The following is an 18,755-nucleotide window of genomic DNA, read 5'->3' as shown; positions in this document are numbered from 1 at the left end:
CAAGTGGAGGATTCTACTTGTAATTGATATATATTTGCATAGTGTCTCTGTTCTGAATAGGTAGATTTTGTTTGTTCTCATATTTCACAAGTTGTTTCAGCCCACATAAAAGTCTTCCTTACTTGTGGCAGCATGGAAATCAAGAGCCATGGCATCACCATGCTATTTTCTTGGTCCCATCTATCATGTTCAGCATTACCAATCTTTGGTTCCTTGATTTTACCATTAATATACCCAATTTTTTTCCTCTAGCAGTAATATAAAGTTTAATTCCCCTAGACCATTCAAGATAGTTCAGTCCATGAAGGGGGATTACAGCCATGGGGAAACTCATATCCATCCCCCCACTCATTCCATTTTGACTTCCTGAAATTCCTGAAGTTGCAGAATTCTCAGAGGACATGATTCAAACACCTTTCAGACCTTACACACACCTTATGATCCCTCCTATCACCAAACAAACAATCCTAAAACACCAAGGATGAAGCCCACATGCACACACTGCAATGTGGACACAATCTGACCACAAACCAGCCTAGATTGTCCAAAAAAGGCAAGATTTTAGGGTGATCTCAGAGCTGATCTGACCTAGCAGTCACACTCCACCAACTTCCAGACACCCCAAACACATCAACTACTAGGAGGGGTCACAAACCAGTATGATTACACCACAAGGGTTAAAAGATCAGGTCATCCATGACCTACAGATCTGAATTCTCAGACATGGGGTCACACGATCCATAAAAAAAAAGAGGTTCGAACCTCACAGCTGCTCAGAAAACATTCAGCAGTCTGGAGTCATATAGTTTCTTCTTGGTACACAACCAAGGAAAAAGAAAAAAAACACTAAAAAAATCTGTGCCAGTCGTAGGTCTGCACTTTTTTATCTCAGTTGAAGAAGACAGCAGGTTGAAGCTTGTTCAATCTGCTCACAGGCCTAGCAGAACCTGGCTCTGATACCATATTAACAGCCGAACAGAGGAGAAGAGAGGTAGGAGAAGAGAAGAGGAAGAGAGGAGAGAAGAGAAGAGAGAGATTTGGAGTCTGCTACAGTGCTGGCGGCGCCAGCTTATATTAATATATATAGGGCGACCATAATTAGAAGGGAAAGGACCCTTATGCCCCTACTTAAGTTACAGCATAAGAAACAAAAGAAAAAACTGCTTTAATTTGTCCAAACGGACCCTAACTCAGCAGAATACAAACATAATAAATAAATTAACATTCCAATAAGTAGAAAGTCTTTAACATGTAATAAGCACACTAAGTACGATAGAGATGTTGGAAAAAAAATATCCTGGGAAGGCCTATAGTTACTGTTACAGAGAAATACTTTTTTTCAAAATAGACCGTTGGCATAACAAAAACCCCCTGGATGTACTTTTATTGATTGTCTATATATCATTTCTTTTATAGCTCCAGGGATAACATGATGCTTAACAATTATCAGGTGGCAGCATCTCTTAAAGAAAAGTCATAAGGATATAGTTGTGAAACACACCTGCAGTAAATCAGAAAAATATAGAAAACAAAAAGAAAGAAAGAAGAAAAGAAGGTTTCAGCAAAAGCTTGTGGAAGAAGAATTGAAAAGAAGAGAGAGAAAAGAAGATGTCCGATCCCTTCTGTAGTCCCATCAAGATGTCTTTTATTTCTAAATCTAAAACTGAGTACAACTTCTTAGATGCCCTCGTAATAGGGCAGCCAACACTAACTAAAGAACTAATAAAACAAACAAAAAGAGGCCCACAACTAAAAGAACATAAACTTAAAACATAACTTAAAAGAAATAAAACCACTAAGGCCCATTCGGCCCATTCTCACTGCAGATATTTAATTATATGGCATTGACACTAAAAACGAACTTCACTATAGGGTATTTTGATTATGTCAGTAATAATTCTTTCTTTTTCCATTATTCTCTAAGTAGTCGTTTGTTGTTACCTCTATGATTTAGTATGGTCATAGCTGAATATTGTGTAAACCTCTGCTAGAAGTCTCATTTTTTTTTTGGTGTTTGCAAAACATCTGCAGTTATCAGTAATTGGAATTTATGTTTTCCTCTATGGACAACTATACCTCATTCTTAGTGGACTGGAAAAAGCTCTCCTTCTTGAGGCTAGAACACAAAATATAGAATCTCTGGAAACAGCTCTTGCATCCCAGTCTTTTATCCAGCTTGGGCTCTTGACAGGCTTACCAATGGTGATGGAGATTGGACTAGAGAAAGGATTTTTAACAGCCTTTAAAGACTTTATCCTCATGCAGTTGCAACTGGCCGCTGTTTTCTTTACTTTCTCCCTTGGAACAAAATCCCACTATTATGGTCGAACAATTCTTCATGGGGGTGCGAAGTACAGGCCTACTGGTCGTAAAGTTGTGGTCTTCCATGCAAATTTCAGTGAAAACTATAGATTGTACTCACGCAGCCACTTTGTGAAAGGATTTGAACTGCTGCTCCTGTTGATTGTTTACAATTTGTTTAGGCGATCTTATGTGAGCAGTATGACATACGTATTAATTACGTACTCCATCTGGTTCATGTTGATGACCTGGCTGTTTGCACCATTTCTGTTTAACCCATCTGGATTTAACTGGGGAAAGATTGTGGAAGACTGGAAGGAGTGGAATGGGTGGATTAAGAATCATGGAGGTATAGGTGTACACCAGGAAAACAGCTGGGAGTCTTGGTGGAATGATGAGCAGAGCCATCTTCGTCATTCAGGACTTTGTGCTAAGATGATTGAAGTTTTTCTTTCTCTGCGATTTTTCATATATCAGTATGGACTAGTTTATCACCTTGACATATCACAGGATAACAAAAATTTTCTAGTTTATGTGCTGTCTTGGTTTGTCCTTGGTGCCATCTTCCTTTTAGTCAAGGTAATCTTCATCTGTCTAAGAATATGCTTATAATGCAATTCACATGCTTCCATATATAATAGTGAAATTTTAGACATTTAAGTTTACATGGATTTATTAAAAGTTAAGAAACCCCATTTAGGATTCTTTTAACCAAGGATTTCTTTGGAGAACCAAAGAGAAAAGAGTATTATCTTAACCCAACAATACTCTGAAGAGATTCTTATTTATTCTTGAGAATCTTGAACCTTCCGAGATATTTGTGGGTTGTGTTGTTTTAGACTTTAATTCCAATTCCTTGAATGTGCAACACTAATATTGTTATTGTTGTAAAACCTTGGCATGTTCTACAGTACTCAGACATGGAATAGCTACTTGTTAGGATTGTAGATAGCTTGAGTTTTCCAAACAATATGACTTCCACATGCTATACAGGCAATGAACGAAGGGAGGAGACGACTTAGTGCAAATTATCACCTTGGATTCAGGCTTCTTAAAGCACTTCTATTCCTGGGGGTATTATCTATTATAGTTACTCTATCTGTCATCTGTGATCTGTCTGTGATGGACTTAATTGTGTGTTGCTTGGCATTTTTACCTACCGGATGGGGTTTGCTCTCTGTAAGTTCAATTAACAAATAAACAGAAATATAATAATGTGCTCCAGGAATCCTGCTTGATAATTGCATATCTTTTAATGTTTAACTTTTATCATTCCTTCCAGATTGCACAAGCTGTGAGACCTATGATAGAGGATACGGGATTATGGGACTTCGTAATCGTTCTTGCTCAAGCTTATGACTATGGAATGGGTGTTGTGCTTTTTGCACCAATAGCTGTGTTGGCATGGCTCCCCATTATATCAGCTTTCCAGACCCGTTTTCTTTTCTATGATGCTATCAATAGGCGCTTGCAAATTAAACCAATTCTTGCAGGAAGTAAGAAGCATTAGTAAATTTCTAGTTACTAACAGCCGATAAATGTATAAATATGTAAGGTATTATTTGGTCATCATTCCGACCGGATCTCAGGTTGAAATTAGTACCGATATAATGTAAATATCAATTACTTTTATTTAATAAGGGAAATATGTAAGTCATTGTTCTCAGTTTAAAGTGAAAATCTGGAATTTCTACCATTCATCCAGTCTCCGCTGTATTCTAATAATTGTCAAGAGTCCATTGATTTTCTTAGCTTTTGGAAGCTAATGGGTTCATTATTAGTAGATGAAGGGTCTGTTCGTTTGCACTGAAGTCTGATATCTGAATGCCTTTGTAATACTTTTAGAGACATATTGGAATTGGTGTACCTTTTTTGGTTCTACGTCTGAATTGCCAGTTGACTTTTAACACTAGATATGAGAAAACTTGTTTGAATTCTAACAAACTAATTAATTAATTAGTAATAAAAATAATATTAATTAACAAACTAATTAACTAATTACCAATTAATTAAATGAATACAAAATAACTAAAGTAATAAGAATAATAATATTTAATTATTAATTTAATCAATAATTAATATTTTGAATTATAATTGTGATTAATGATTAATTATTAATTAATTGCATAATTCTTTTTAACGAATCGATCATTTAATAATTAATTAATATATTTAAAATGCATAATTACATAATTTATTATTAATGAATTAATAATAATTGATGGTTATGTATTTAATATTTAATTAATTAAAATAATGAACTATAAATAATTGAACAAATAATTAAATAATAATAATTGTTAATATTAACTCATTATTATTATGAGAATTTTTAGTATTGTTAATTTTATAATTAATTATTAATTATTTAGATAATCATTTTTACTAGATTAACTAATAAATAATAAAAATAATGAATTATTTAATAATTTAACATATAATTAAATAATTAAATATTTAAGTAAATAATACATAGATAATTAAAAAAATATTAAAATAAAAGCAATAATAATTTCTATTATTGTTGTTGTTGTTATTATTATTATTATTATTATTATTATTATTATTATTATTATTATTATTATTATTATTATTATTATTATTATTATTATTATTATTATTATTATTATTATTATGTTGAACTTTCCAAACTTTTCCAAACCGACTCCAGACAAAGTCGATTTGCCCTAATCAAATTTTCTAAGTGTTATTGTACTTGTGAGCAAGAGTCTGTAACCTTGGGTCTGATACGATTTATATCAGCACCTGAATCTGGGTTCTAGCCAAAGATTATTCTAGGAGGTACCTAATTAAGAGGAAATCCTAATAAGGTAGGTACAGGAGAAGGAAGGTTAGATGGGGATCAATGGCTCTGATACCAATTGTGGTGTGAACAGTAAAAGTGAACAGTAAAGTAACGTGAATATATATATATATATATATGTGTGTGTGTGTGTGTGTGTGTGTTTGTATACGTATGCTATATGCAGAGTATCAATATGCTGGGAAAAACCATAATGACGGAAATATGCAAAGAAAACTAGAAATAGTAGGAAAGCAATGTAACGGAAATATATTACCGATAGTACTTACAAAAGGAGATCGAAAATACTTTGAAAACAACACTCTTGCTCACAAGTACAATAACACTTAGGGCAAATAGTATTCATAGTTTTAAAGTAGACCCTGTAGACTAATGCTACGTTTCCCGATCCTGGTTTCATGTCGAAACCTTGGGTTTGTAGCCTAAGGATTAAGGCTTCATGTATCCCTAGGTCCGTTAGTGATACTGAAAAATTAGGGAAAGCATTGAAATAGATAGGACCTTGGTGAAGACTTCCTTCTATGACTCCTAATAACAAATCGTTGAACTTATTATGTCTTGAGTCTATCAAATAGGCTAAAGCTGTTGTTTGGAGACCTGATCTTGTTAATGGTTTTATGGCTACTCGGATTAAGCCAAAGTGTATAAAATGACAATTAGGCTTCTTTTTATAGTTTTCTATTACTCGTCTATCTATAAGGGGAAAGGTTTCTGATTCATTTCCTATATCTATAGTTCTTTCTACAGTTCTTACATTAAGATCTGTTTTTAAGCTAAACATACCTCTCTTATAAATTTCTGAAGGTGCAACCTTGGGTATGGTCCAATTTTGTAAGGATTTTTCTATATTACTATAGTTTACTTCTTCTACATTTTTTATCGACATCGACTTTGTCAGGGACGAACTTGTACCACTCTTGTCAGGGTTTTCTTTTACACTAGAGGTTGTCCTGAATAGTTTCTTCATCTTATCCTTTCACTTCACCATTTAATTGTCAGTCAACTGCAATGGCCTTCAATTTTTTATAGCCTAAACGTGACTTCGACCTTGGTTCAAGGGTTCTAGTCTTGGTGAAATTGACAAGTGTTTAGGCTATCCAACTTGGATCCTAGCCAAGTGATATCTCCGAAGAAACTACAATCTCTAGGTTCTAGCCAAAGATTCTAGGAGGTATCTAGTTAAGAGGAAATCCTAATAAGGTAGGTACAGGAGAAGGAAGGTTAAATGGGGATCAATGGCTCTGATACCAATTGTGGTGTGAACAGTAGCAGTGAACAGTGGAGTAACGTGAACATAGATAGTTAACAAAATAATAAAATAAAAGCAATAATAATTTCTATTATTATTATTATTATTGCTACGTAGACCATTTAGTCAATGACCATTTGTTATTATTATTATTATTGTTATTTTCCCAAAAGGCCAAAACATTGTTGAATTAGTCAATGACCCATTGGCTCAAGTGATTAAATCATTGTCTAATATGACCTGGATAATAGTTTTGGGGGCTAAATTTTTACTTTTTGTTTGTTTTTCATCTTTTTTAATTTTTAAAACATCACAGGCTAATCAATTCACACCAAAGAATCAAACTATTGACTCAAAAACTAGTGGCTAAAGCGATTTCAATTTTAAGTCACATTTTAAAACATTGATTGTTATTGGGTCATATCAGGATACTTATGGGTGTCTTTTGGAAAACAAAATACGTAATCATTACAATAAAAAAATAAATGCTAAATTAAGGCTTAACAAAAAATGTTAACGAATGCTCTTAATTCCTCTGAAATGGTATGGTAGCTCTTCAACATTAAGCTTAATTAAGAGCTATCGAATAAGGTCAAAGATAGGTTATCCTTGGTACTACTGGTTAGGAATACCAGTTTTAAGGGATTTTTTGGGTACTCGACACCAATAGGACCTATTTATCAAAAGTTTGAGATGGGTTTGTCCTTAGGATTACGTTTGTTTCTGTGTAAATATCGGATTATAGGAGTTTTACACTTTGGGCGTATAGATGAAATGTTAATTTCCATCGGAAATTGATGTAAAACTCCTCGTAGGTCAAGTTTTACATTGATAACCGAGGGGAATCACTCTTCTAAAAATGATGTGAATATTTACATCGATAAGAACCACTTTTTTAAACCAATGAGTGCAGGGCTCCTCCAATCTCGTATTTACTCCGCATTCAAACGCATGTATATTATAAACCCATGTATATAATATTATTAAGTTTGAAAAAATCTACAATGTTGGGAAGACATATTGGAAGAGTTTTGATCAATAATTGCAACCATTTGTGATGTGTTTGGGTACCGTTTATGTTTATTGAATAAACGTTTGTACTTTATTTGCTGGTAAAACCGAGAAATGCAATAATTGCAACCGTTTATGACAACTGGGTGCTACTTTAGCGTAACAGTGAATAAACGCCTAGCCGTTTGTGGAAACTTCAAAAAATAACTTCTACAAACAACTGACATGCACATAAACCAAAGTTCACTTTTTATACTTTCAATGTATGCAGAAGAGCAAGAGAGAGAAAATGATGAGATGGCGCCTATGTGGAAACATCAACAAGCATTTACTGAATTAACGTAAATGGTACCAAACATCAACATAGGTGTTACCATTTATTAGGGCGAGTCGTGTTGTTTGGTTGGGGCATTTAACGAAGTAAAAAAAAATAGCAATAAACATCTACACCTCGATTTTTGTGAGCCCTACTATTGTAGGCAATGGTAAATTTGGAGTTTCCTCCAATGCCCTTGTTGCCCCCAACGGCTCATCGATATGGAGCCAATGTGGATCTCATGTGTCCGGTGTCATGCATGAGACCAGATCTGCTCCTCATTGAGTGTATCTCACATCAACCTCACAAGCACATCCCATCATGTATTAAGAACATCTCCCATATTTGTATTATTATTCATGGGAGATGTTTCCTGTTTCCAATAGATGGGGATGTGTCTATGAGATCGGTGTGAGGTGCACTTTGTGAGGAGCAGATCCCAATTCCCCATGCATGCATTTTAAATCATCACGTACATCCTACTGCCATTGCTACTCATTAGTTGTTACTATCGTTCCTCCCGCTGCTACTCATAATTGTTCTTACTCGTCGGATTCACATCGCCGGTGAGTATCTTGGGTTAAAACCCCACCAGATCTCTTTCTTCATTAAATAGTTGGATGGATTTGATTTTGAAGTTTTTTTTTTGTTCAATTTTTCTTCTCTGTGCCATCAACCCACCGTTGCTCATTAATTCCTCCTACTAGTACTTGTCACTGTCATTGATCCTCGTCGGATTCACATCCCCGATGAGTATTTTGGGTTAAACACCTGCCAAATCTTCTCATCTAAGTGTGTAAAGGGTTCCACACCAGACTTGTCAAACCCAAATCTTGAGAGTCTCCTTAATCCTCGATTCAGGAGAACGAACCTGATTTTGTTCTCGAACTTAAAGGTTCCATTTTTTAGAAGAGTTAACGGCGTTGATGCAGTTGGTGTCCTGGCTTTCCCCTTGGATATGATGTATGGGCTACTCCCGTATCAGTTAACAGTCTCTGTCATAGCATTCCCCTTGGATATGATGTGCGTGCTTCCGCAATACCTGAACTTCTAAAAAATGTCTATTTCTATCGTTAACAGTCTGTCAATTAATTTTGGAAATGTCAAAACTAAAACTAAAAGACAATGTTTGTTTATTGTTTTTTACCTTGAAAAAGAAGATGGAAATGTTGATCTAACAAGTTTTATGGTTTTAAATAATTATCTATGTTGCGGTGGTTAAGAGGATTGTACGGGGCACTGACGATGATGGAATATAATGCTTTGACATGTAATTGATAATTTCATGTACGAATTAGTAACGATTCTGACAATAAATTTACAGTATGAATGATTGAAATGTGAAGTACAACCCAAAACTCCCATTGATATTTATCAAAATTCATCAGGGGGAGGTTTGATCGATCAAAATTCATCCGCTTCTCCTCCACCAGAGCCACATCCTTAGCACAAATAGCCTTCTCCTTCATCGGTTTCTCTTGCTATTTAACTTCGCTTTCTTCACCTCCACAACCTCTTCAACCATGTGGCTTAGGGCTTGGGTGAAGAAAGGAAGGGATAAAAAGGCTCAAATGGCACTTGATGACCTATTGAGGGGTTATTAGTGCATTGTATCACCTCACTTTAGTGATTGGATAATTGGGGACATGATGGATTACAACTTTGACTTGACTTTTGCTTGAATTTTTCTTTTTTTTTTGAATTGTTTTGCTTTTCTTTCTCTTTTTTGTTTTTTTGTACAAAACCTTTGTCAAGACTTTGAATTTTTCTTCATTACCATGTATCCCCAAGTTTGGATTGAGGTGAGTGAATATTCCTCAAAAAGACCCAAGAGAAGGTGAAAGGGTGTAAAAAGGAAAACATTTTTTATTTTTTGGTTTTTCCTTTTTTTGAAAAAAAAAAGTTGAAGTTTTAGAAAGGGAAGGTTAGGTCCAAAGTGGCTTGCAAGGGATTAAGATGTGATCATGTGTGGCTCAAGGTAAGTGTTGGGCCAAAGATGGCCTCTCCTTTTGTGGATCCCTTAGGGCAATCATTGCCCCTTGCCTAAGTGGTAGGTGGTTAACTCAAAAAATCTTTGTCTCATTTGATTTTTTTTTTTCATCATACTGCTTAAAGAGATTGAGAAGATGAGTAATTCACTTGAGCAAAGGATTTAGGGGTCAAATTTTATGGTTCATCAAGGAAAGGCTAAGGTCCAATCATGGGCTGCAAAAGGTGAATGTGTATGAAGATAGGTGGCTCAATGGAGTAACAATACAAAGGTGACATCTCTTTTAGTGAACCTTAATTAACTACTTTGCCCTTAGTATTGAAAGAGTTAGAAAGGGATGGAAATGACATCTTCCTTTTTTTTTTGCTCTTTTTTTTTCATTTTTTTCTAGGTGCTTTGAGCTTAAGAAGTCCATTCATACTTGAATTAATGACATAGTTGTCACTTGATGGATATGGCTTTATTGTGATGTTGTGCTAAAGAGTTGCATTGAGAGTTGATAGGATGACTTGTCATGTTGAGGATCTCACGATATTGATCTGTCATTCTGATCAGATGTCTTGGCATGATGCAAATCAGGGTTCCTTGTCATGCTAGTGACTTGCCATATTGTCGACTTGATTGATAATTGATGATATGCCAAATGTTAACCAGATGATGATTGTGCTAATGATAAGTGATTTTGTCATGATGTAAACCAAGGTGTCGTGCTATGTTGGGAAGTAATCTAATGACTTGCCTTAATGTGGATTAGATTGATGATTGATGACTTGTACGTTCACCTGTGATGATTGATGAATTCCCGATAAATGGTGATACACTATTGCTCTTGTCATGATTTCAATACTTGACAAACTTTCCAAGTAGAGAGACATAGACTTCAACATTTCTAAGACCCATTTAATCTTTAGTGTGCAGCTAGCTTCACATGGATTCACATGTCGATAGGTCGAATCCTTCTCAATGTGCTCCAGCACTAAGGAATTCCTTTTCTCAAATCTTGCTTCTAAAGACAATGAAATCCCAATTTTTTCGAAAATAAATGCATGAATGAAAATTCTTCTTTGATTTTTGAAGTTTTTTATTTTTTTTGGTTTTTGATGATTTTTTTTTTTGGATTTTAATTTTTTTTTATTTTTTTATTTTTGCATTATGAAACTTTTTGATATTTTGGGTTTTTAAGAATAATATTTATTTTTTTTTCTTTTTTTTAAAAACAAGCTAATGCTAAAAAAATTTACCCCCTTCGAAAAATGGTAACTGCTTGGATCGAAGATTAAGATAAAGAACCCCAAAGAGGGATGCTTAGGAAATCTTTGGCACTTTAGATCAAGAAATGAGTCTAACACCGAAGATGAATGCACTTGGAGGAATAGTTGAATCATTATATCTAATGGGGGGTCGTGGTTAAATTAAGTGCGTAGGGGATGAAAAAAAACAATAAAAATACAAAAACAATTTGAATATGAAAGTTATTGACTAGGACACAAAAAGGGATGAAAGTAAAGATGAGAAACAACCACCTAATAAAAGGGATCATGCATGAATTTGTATTTTACTTGATTGAGAATGATGATGTGCTTGAATTAGGTGATGCTAATCTAGTTGAATCATGATCTTCTCTAGTAGTGTTTTCATCTTGCAAAAAGTGCAAGACTCTAGACTTGGGCCTAAGTCAGTAATGGGTTATTGCTTGGACCACTTCATGCATGAACAAAGAGAATTTTGCTTAAAGTTCTAATATAGCTGGGAGTTGTATAGCCCTAGATTTGGGCCTATGTTTGAGATGGGCTAAAGATTAACCGATGGTGGGTCAAGCAGTTTTGAAAAATTGTGAGGCCATTTGATTGGGTCAAGGATAAATGTGGGACTAAGTCTAGCCCGTGGTGGATCTAGTGAACCAGGTAATTGTGAAGCCTTAGACTTAGGTCGAAGCCAAATGTGGGCTCAGGACTAGCCCATAGTGGATCGGGTGAACCGTGATTGTGAAAAATTATGAGGCCCTTGGCTCGAGCCAATGTCAAATGTGGTCTTAAGACTAGCCCATGGTGCATCAATGTTCAGATTACCTGAAGTTAGGTCAGGAAGCAAGCAACCTTGCTCAGGTAGTTGTAGGGAGCTTTGAGGCCTCAGGCTTGGCCCTTGATCAAAGATGAACTTAAGAGTCACCCATGGTTGATTCGCTTGATTTACTTAATTTCTTGTAGGAGATCCAAGGTCATTTCTTCTGCATTTAAGTCATAGATGGGCTTGAGATTGGACCGATACAAGTCATGGTTAGCCTGTTCTGCATCCTGAGGGGTTCCATGTTGCATCTTTGGACTCAAGTTGCCAGTCACCCCCAAGTTGGGCCGATCAGGGTCATAGAGAACCTGCTCTTGATGTTGCATGGCTACTAGTTTTATGTCAATGGTAGGGTCCACATCAACCTGATTTATATCTTGTTTGACAATTCTTGTGCCATGCCAAACTTTTGATTCAATAAGGGGGTTGGGCTCCAGATTTGTCTGTTGAGACTCTTGATTTACTTGCCCTATGTCATGCTTGTTTTCTGATTCAATGATGGGATTAGGCTTCAAATTGGCCTGTTGGGATTCTTGTCTTACCTACCCTGTGTCATGCCAATCTTCTGTCTGTGCTTGAGATGGGCTTTGGGTTAACTTTCTTTGGTTCTAGCTTGTCCTACCTTGCACCATGCCGGTGTTCTAATTCAGTGATGGGGTCCTGATCGACCTAGTTTGAGTCTTGCTCTAATTTCCTTGTACCACCATATGTCTATGTCTTGTTTCATACCAAATCCAGAGATGGCCTGTTGAGATTTCAGGGCAAAACTTTGCCCCTGGTTTAGACCTATACTAGGATTTTGATTTTCTTGCCTTTGGTTTATGGGAATTACTTGATTTAAGGCAATAGAACCTTGTTCTAAGTTTACTTGGTTGAATTACACATTATGCTCTTCTTTTTGAATTGGTTCGTTGATGTCTATCTGCTTTATGAGCTTGATGAACTGAGTTGGATTGAAATGATGATCTTCAGTCTTCTGCTGCATCACAATGATAATGTGCGTTGCCACTGGGGGATTCCTTTCTTAACCTCTGAATCAGGTTGATGAGTTGGGTAAGATCAAAAGTTTCATTTTCCTTAGCTTTTGACATAGCTTCCACTAATTGGATGGGCTTGATGAACTTGGTGAGATCAAACAGTTGGTTGTTTTGTTGCATGGTAATGACTTGATGGCTCGGTAGGACTTGTTGCTCTTTTGTTGGGCCTTGAGGATTTATTTGATGTTGGTCTTCTAGAGCTTGGATCAGTTTATTCTCACAAGTTGCTTGTTGATGTTGATTGTAGATTGTTGCTTGAGTTTGGAGCTCATTCCCTACTTGGTCCACCTTAATTTCTAAATACTCGGCCTCTGTAATATGCTTTTTGTCAGATGAGATGTCAGAATCTGATGATACTTCAACAGTGGATGTATTACCGACTGTCAGAGAGTCTTCCACTTGGAAACCTGCACAAACTAGGGCTTAAAAAGTAGGATGATAAGTTAGAGTCAACTTACTAACATATTCTTTATTCAAGCTCTTTAAGACCATTGAAGTTTGGTCCTCCTCACTAGGCCTCTTAAGGACTTGGGATGCTTGGACCCTCCACCTAGCTATGAAGTCTGTGAATAATTCTTTTGGTCCTTGCTTGACTAATTCTAGTTTACGCCTTGACAATAGAATGTTTGTGTTATACGAGTAGTGATTTACAAATGCGTCAACTAGACTTGGCCAAGTCTTCACTAAGCTAGGGTTAGTATTCATTAACCAAGTTGCGACAAGTCTAGTTAGGCTCCTTAAGAATAATTGGGTTAGAAGCTCATCAGTTAAGTCTATGGGCCTTAGTATTTGCTGATACATTCTGATGTAGGCCCTTGGGCACCCAGTCCCATCATATTTGTCCATGTTGGGCCACTTAAAACCTGGAGGTAGCCAATGTCAAATAGTCAAGTCAATTTGCTAAATCTAGGCCGCTGCCTTGCAACTTGCTTAGCCTTTGCTCTATGGGTCTAACCGTTGGTCCAACCCTAGGTCAATTGGGCTCACGAGAAAGAATGTTGCCCCTTGCATGGAATTTTGGGTTGGTGGATGTGTTAGAGTAGAGGACCAAGGTGTTTGGGTCTGGATTGGTTGAGCTATTGTTGCCCCTTGCATTGAAACCTGGGTTTGATTGAACTGAGCTTGGCTTGACTGGACTAACATTGGTGAGAGTTGGGTTGGGCAAGAATACCTTTGGATGGGTTGCATTGAAATTGTTGCCCATGATGGTTGGGCCTGCCTTGGATGGTCTTGAATGGGCTGAATTGGCATTGATGGGGGCTTATAAAAGTTGAGCTTAACTGTATTGCCCCTGGTTGGGCTGAGCTGGCATGATTGAATCCATGAAATTTGGACTTGAGTGTGTTGCCCTTGGTTTGGCTAAACTGATGTCCATGATGGTTGAGCCTGTGTATTTTTCCCCTGGTTGGGTTGAACTAGCATTGATGTAGCCCATAATGGTTGCGCTTGAGTGTATTGGACTTGGTTTGGCTGAATTTACAAAGATGGAGCCCATGATGGTTGGACTTGAATGCTTTGCCCTAGTTGGGCTAGGCTTGGTTTTTGGATAGGAGTTGACTTGCTTGTCTTTGGAATTGTTAGATGGGCACTATTTGGGTTAGGAATTAATCCATTTGCTGGCTCCGGGATTGTTCAAATTGGCTTTGTTTTTGGCTTAATTGCTCTACTACTCTAAACAATTGGGTGATGTCCATACTTGGGTTAGGTTAACCTTGGGTTTTAGTTGTGTAGGATTTTATTTAAAAGAAAATGAAGAATTGCACTTGAGTGGGTCCACAATTGCTCCAACTCACTTGCTTTAAGTAGAGACAAAAACAAAAAATACAAATGCAAACAAATAGACAAATACAAGACAAGAATATAAATGTAGAAGACAAATGTAAAAAGGTAGCAATGCATTAAAATGCCTAGTTAGGACTCCTAAGGAGAATTGTTAGGGCTCTACATGCAAGGCTTGGTTTTGTTTCTATAGGCTCCTAAGGGGTGTAGGGGAACCTCAGTTGGGTCGGGCTACCCGTATACCTCAAGACAAGTTTTGGGCATGTTGTTGAGGCCTCACATCATCTATCCAAAGCAACCAACCTTATTCAAGCGGTGGTTGGATATACCGGAGGTAAGAGAGAAGGGTCCTCCACTTTCTAGGATGATTATCCCTAAGCAATCATACCAGGGACCTCATATAGTTGAGTCAGAAGGACAAAATGCAATGCAACATGAGTGATGTGTGTGCAACATGTGTATGCAACATGTGTGCAAGCCCAAAATTAATTAAATATCATTGGAACTCGATTTTTTGAGTTTGGTCCTCTTAAAAAGTCCCCAATGGAGTTGTCATCTGTGACTACCCAACCTAGAGGGGGATAGAAAAATATGGATGAATGGATATAAGTTGGAGTTGCCACCTACATTTTTGGGAAATGAGAATTTAAGAAAATCCAAGATTTTTCAAGAAGAGCAAAAGTTTCCTTGGTGACTCGTTGCCATATGAGAATGAGATTCTTTAGGTCTGGGGACTAAGGTACGTGTGGGAAGGTGTTAGGCACTCCACACACGCCTGGTTAATCGGCCTCTAATTAACCAATATTCCAAGGATGATTTAATATAACTTTTGGGCTGAAGAATTAAAATTACCACGCACTAATAACAAGAAGAGAAAGAAAATAACTATATCATACTAAATTAACCAAGAGAGAAAAACCTATGACCTAACAATTAATGAAGCGGAATCCTAAATGGTCTTGGGCGAAGTAAAACAAAAGAAATGGAAGATGATGTCCTATATTCTAATGCATGCCATGGTAAGATAAATTTTGATTAACAAAATCTCAACGTTTAGAATAGAGAAGACAAATGCAGCTATAGAAGTGATGGAACCTACTCATTAAATTAAACATGACACATGTAATGATTTGAATGAAGTGCTCATAATTAAAAAAGAAAACAAAAGATAAGCAAAAAAACTAACAATACCGTAGAGTCCTACGTATGTATCTATTATTATGAATGAAGAAATTCTAACAATACCGTTATGCAATTCAGCCTATAAAGATGAACTAACACGTGATTAAATTGAGAGATCAACATTAATTGATGATTGGATGAGAAGAATTTTAAAACTAATTATTTGGCAGTTGGCACATGATATCATAGCTACCTTGAGAATGCAACTCACGGGTATGGTTGTATCTCTTTACCCCATTATTTTCTCTTCATGCAAGTCCAAAGGTACTCTTTCATGAAGCAATGCATAACCTCAAGAGTTGCTCCAGCTTGGAAATTCTTAAATGGAGAGCCTTGAATCATCTTCAATTCATTCTTGGATAAGGTATGTGGTCCAAGTGGTGAAGAAAGATTGTTGGTTGCTTGTTTCTGCACTATTGTTGCTTCAAGAGTACTTCAAGCTTTTTTTTCATGAATTGAGGCACGACCCAAGAGTGTTCCTTGGCTTCAAACTGGTATGGGGGAGTTTTAGGAATGCTGGAGAGTGAGTGGGGAGGCTTTGGGACATGGGTAATGGCTGTGAGAGTGTGCTTAGGACGTGAAGAGAGTGTTCTCTAGGCTATGGGGGTAGAGTTCTCTCCGCATCTTAGATTGTGTCTAGAATGTGAGAAAATGGTGGTATTTATAGATTTTTTGGGAGGATTCTAGAAGAGAATTAAGGGCTAAGATTGGGAGACAAAGGGGATCAAATGCTAAGGTTTAAAAGGGTTGTTAGAAGGAGATTGATTGAGAGAATGGGCTGTCAAGACAACTTTGAGAGAGATTTCTCAATCAATAAAGACAATGAGTGGAAGATTTTACTAATTTACCTAAATTGGACATTCCAAGTTTAGGTGATCGGCTTGATTGATTGAAGGCTCTTAGCTGGTCAAATCTTTGATTTTAAGATGGTTCTAGAGGTTGGGAGAAAGGTTTGGTCGTGGGATACCCTAGGCTCAAAGTTGTAATGAAGGAGATTCCAAACGGAAGGCCTAGATTGGGTCTAGCTTTGGGTCTCATGATGGAGGGGTTATCGGCGTTGGAATTGGATGATTTTGGTACTGTTGGACTCCGAATTTTGAGCTATATCCATCTACAGGGCTGGATTTCATATTTCATGGGCATATGGTTCAGGATAAAAAATGACCCCGATTGAATGATTGAAATCGATTCCGGCTTCGAGTCTTGAGATGAAGGGGTAAACGGTGTCGGATTTGGGAGATATTGGTGTCATTGGATTTGGATTGTATGCATAACCTATGGTTTTAGGTTTCTGATTTGGTGTGAAATGAGGTTCAAAGTCAAAATGACTCTGATCAGACGATCGAAATCGGTTTTGACTTCGGGTCTTAAGATGAAGGTGTAAACGGTGTTAGATTCGGGTGATTTTGGTGTCATTGGATTTGGATTTTTGGGCTCTACGTACCTATGGTCTCATATTTCTGGTTTAATGCGAAATGAGGTTTATGGTCAAAATGGCTTCAATTGGACAATCGGAATCGGTTTCGACTTTGGGTCTTAGGATGTAAGGGTAAATAGTGTCAGATTCGAGTGATCTTAGTGTTGTTGGGTTTGACTTTCTGGGCCCTACGTACCTGTGGTCTTGGATCCTTGAGGCCCCAAATTTTATAAAATTCCAAAAATACCCCCAAGTCGACTAAGAGGTTAGCAAAAGAATGCTTGAAACTCAAAGTGCTATAGAAAGACTAAGGAGCACAAAAATAGGGTGTCTACATACCCGATACCAATCCTTTAATTCTTGGTTATAACGTATTGATACAGTTTTTTTTTTGTTAGCAGATTTGACCTCAATTTAACTGACAAATGAATTATTTGGCCTGGATATGGTGACAACAAATTTTTTTTCAACACGTTCGAACATGATATGTGTCTATACATCGAGTTCAAATCAGCCCCTCACAATATCGGGAGATGTTTCGAATACACGGTGGGATGTGCTGTGGGACATTGTGGGGGGCAGTTTTGTGAGGGCTGATTCGGTCTCCTACACATCTTGTCATAAGATTAGGATCATTGTAAGATTGGGTTCCACCACGGGAAGATGTGCAGATGTTGGAACGAATTGGAAAAGTATTTTGTTGTGAGAAACAAAAAAGAAAGATCCCAGCTCCATTCAAGTTGGGATCACATCCTATGAACCTAAGCATGTACCCTTGAATGAGAGACAAACACGTCATGCCAATAAATGAAATATTCGGCTAAATATAGTTACAACAATTTTTTTTTTCAATACATTCCAACATGATCTGTATCCACACATCTTACCATTAGATTGGGGCCACTATAAAATTATAAAATTGGAACCCACCATGGGAAGATGTACAGATCCTAGCTCCATTCGTGTCATCTATTTTAACCGCGAATAAATGGGGAGTCTCCATGAAGAGAACTTGGATTCTCACTTTCAAGAACAAGCCCCTGCCTCGGTTGAAGCGAACTTCTCAGAATTTGCCACTTATGTTCACCGAGCAAAGCCCACAAAGCCGAGAAGGAATAAGCCTCAAATGGGTTTTCTTTCTTTCTTAATTCTTTATTGTATAGATGGTTCTACTTTCCATGGTCTCTTCAGTATTCTAGAGTTTTTTATTTTGTTTGATGTGAGTTACAGTCTTTGGAGAGGACATTAGATGCCCTAGTAGATGACTATTACTTGAATATGGTAGCAACAAAGTTTTAGTCATTGTCGTTGGTAACATGGTGTATTTGTAGATGCTTTTGATGGGTCTACTTTTGAATTTGTCACCATTGATGATGAGAATGGTCCTGCAACAAGTGTCAATTGGGCTTGCGACGGACGACAAATTGCAGTTGGCTTGAACAATTCCGAAGTCCATTTCACTTGAACACTACATATTCCAACCAATCGAGATGTTTTTCCAATACAAGGTTGGGATGTGTTGTGGGGCATTCTAAAAATCGTGGATGAGGCAATTAAAAGCTTCCACCACCCATAAAATCAGAGA

At 36.9% G+C, this 18,755-nt stretch overlaps 1 protein-coding gene across 2 annotated transcripts in view; it reads left to right on the top strand.

The window, feature by feature from the left end:
• GSL04 (glucan synthase-like 4) overlaps positions 1-3,999 on the top strand; it is a 133,830-nt gene extending 129,831 nt beyond the window's left edge. Inside the window, exons 40-42 of one of the 2 annotated variants that reach the window (XM_010259458.3) lie at positions 2,032-2,880; positions 3,295-3,480; positions 3,584-3,999. In XM_010259458.3, the coding sequence (XP_010257760.1) occupies positions 2,032-2,880; positions 3,295-3,480; positions 3,584-3,811 (1,263 nt within the window). In that variant the 3' untranslated portion in view covers positions 3,812-3,999. The remainder of the gene's footprint in view (positions 1-2,031; positions 2,881-3,294; positions 3,481-3,583) is intronic. The other variant, XM_010259460.3, reaches the window with a different exon arrangement.
• Positions 4,000-18,755: the final 14,756 nt, after the last annotated feature.

The sequence above is a fragment of the Nelumbo nucifera genome, chromosome 3, assembly GCF_055504915.1.
Source record: "Nelumbo nucifera cultivar China Antique chromosome 3, China Antique-T2T, whole genome shotgun sequence".
NCBI classification, from domain to species: Eukaryota; Viridiplantae; Streptophyta; class Magnoliopsida; order Proteales; family Nelumbonaceae; genus Nelumbo; species Nelumbo nucifera.
The sequence above is the reverse complement of the archived record's forward strand: the minus strand, read 5'-3'. Positions and strand labels throughout refer to the sequence as shown.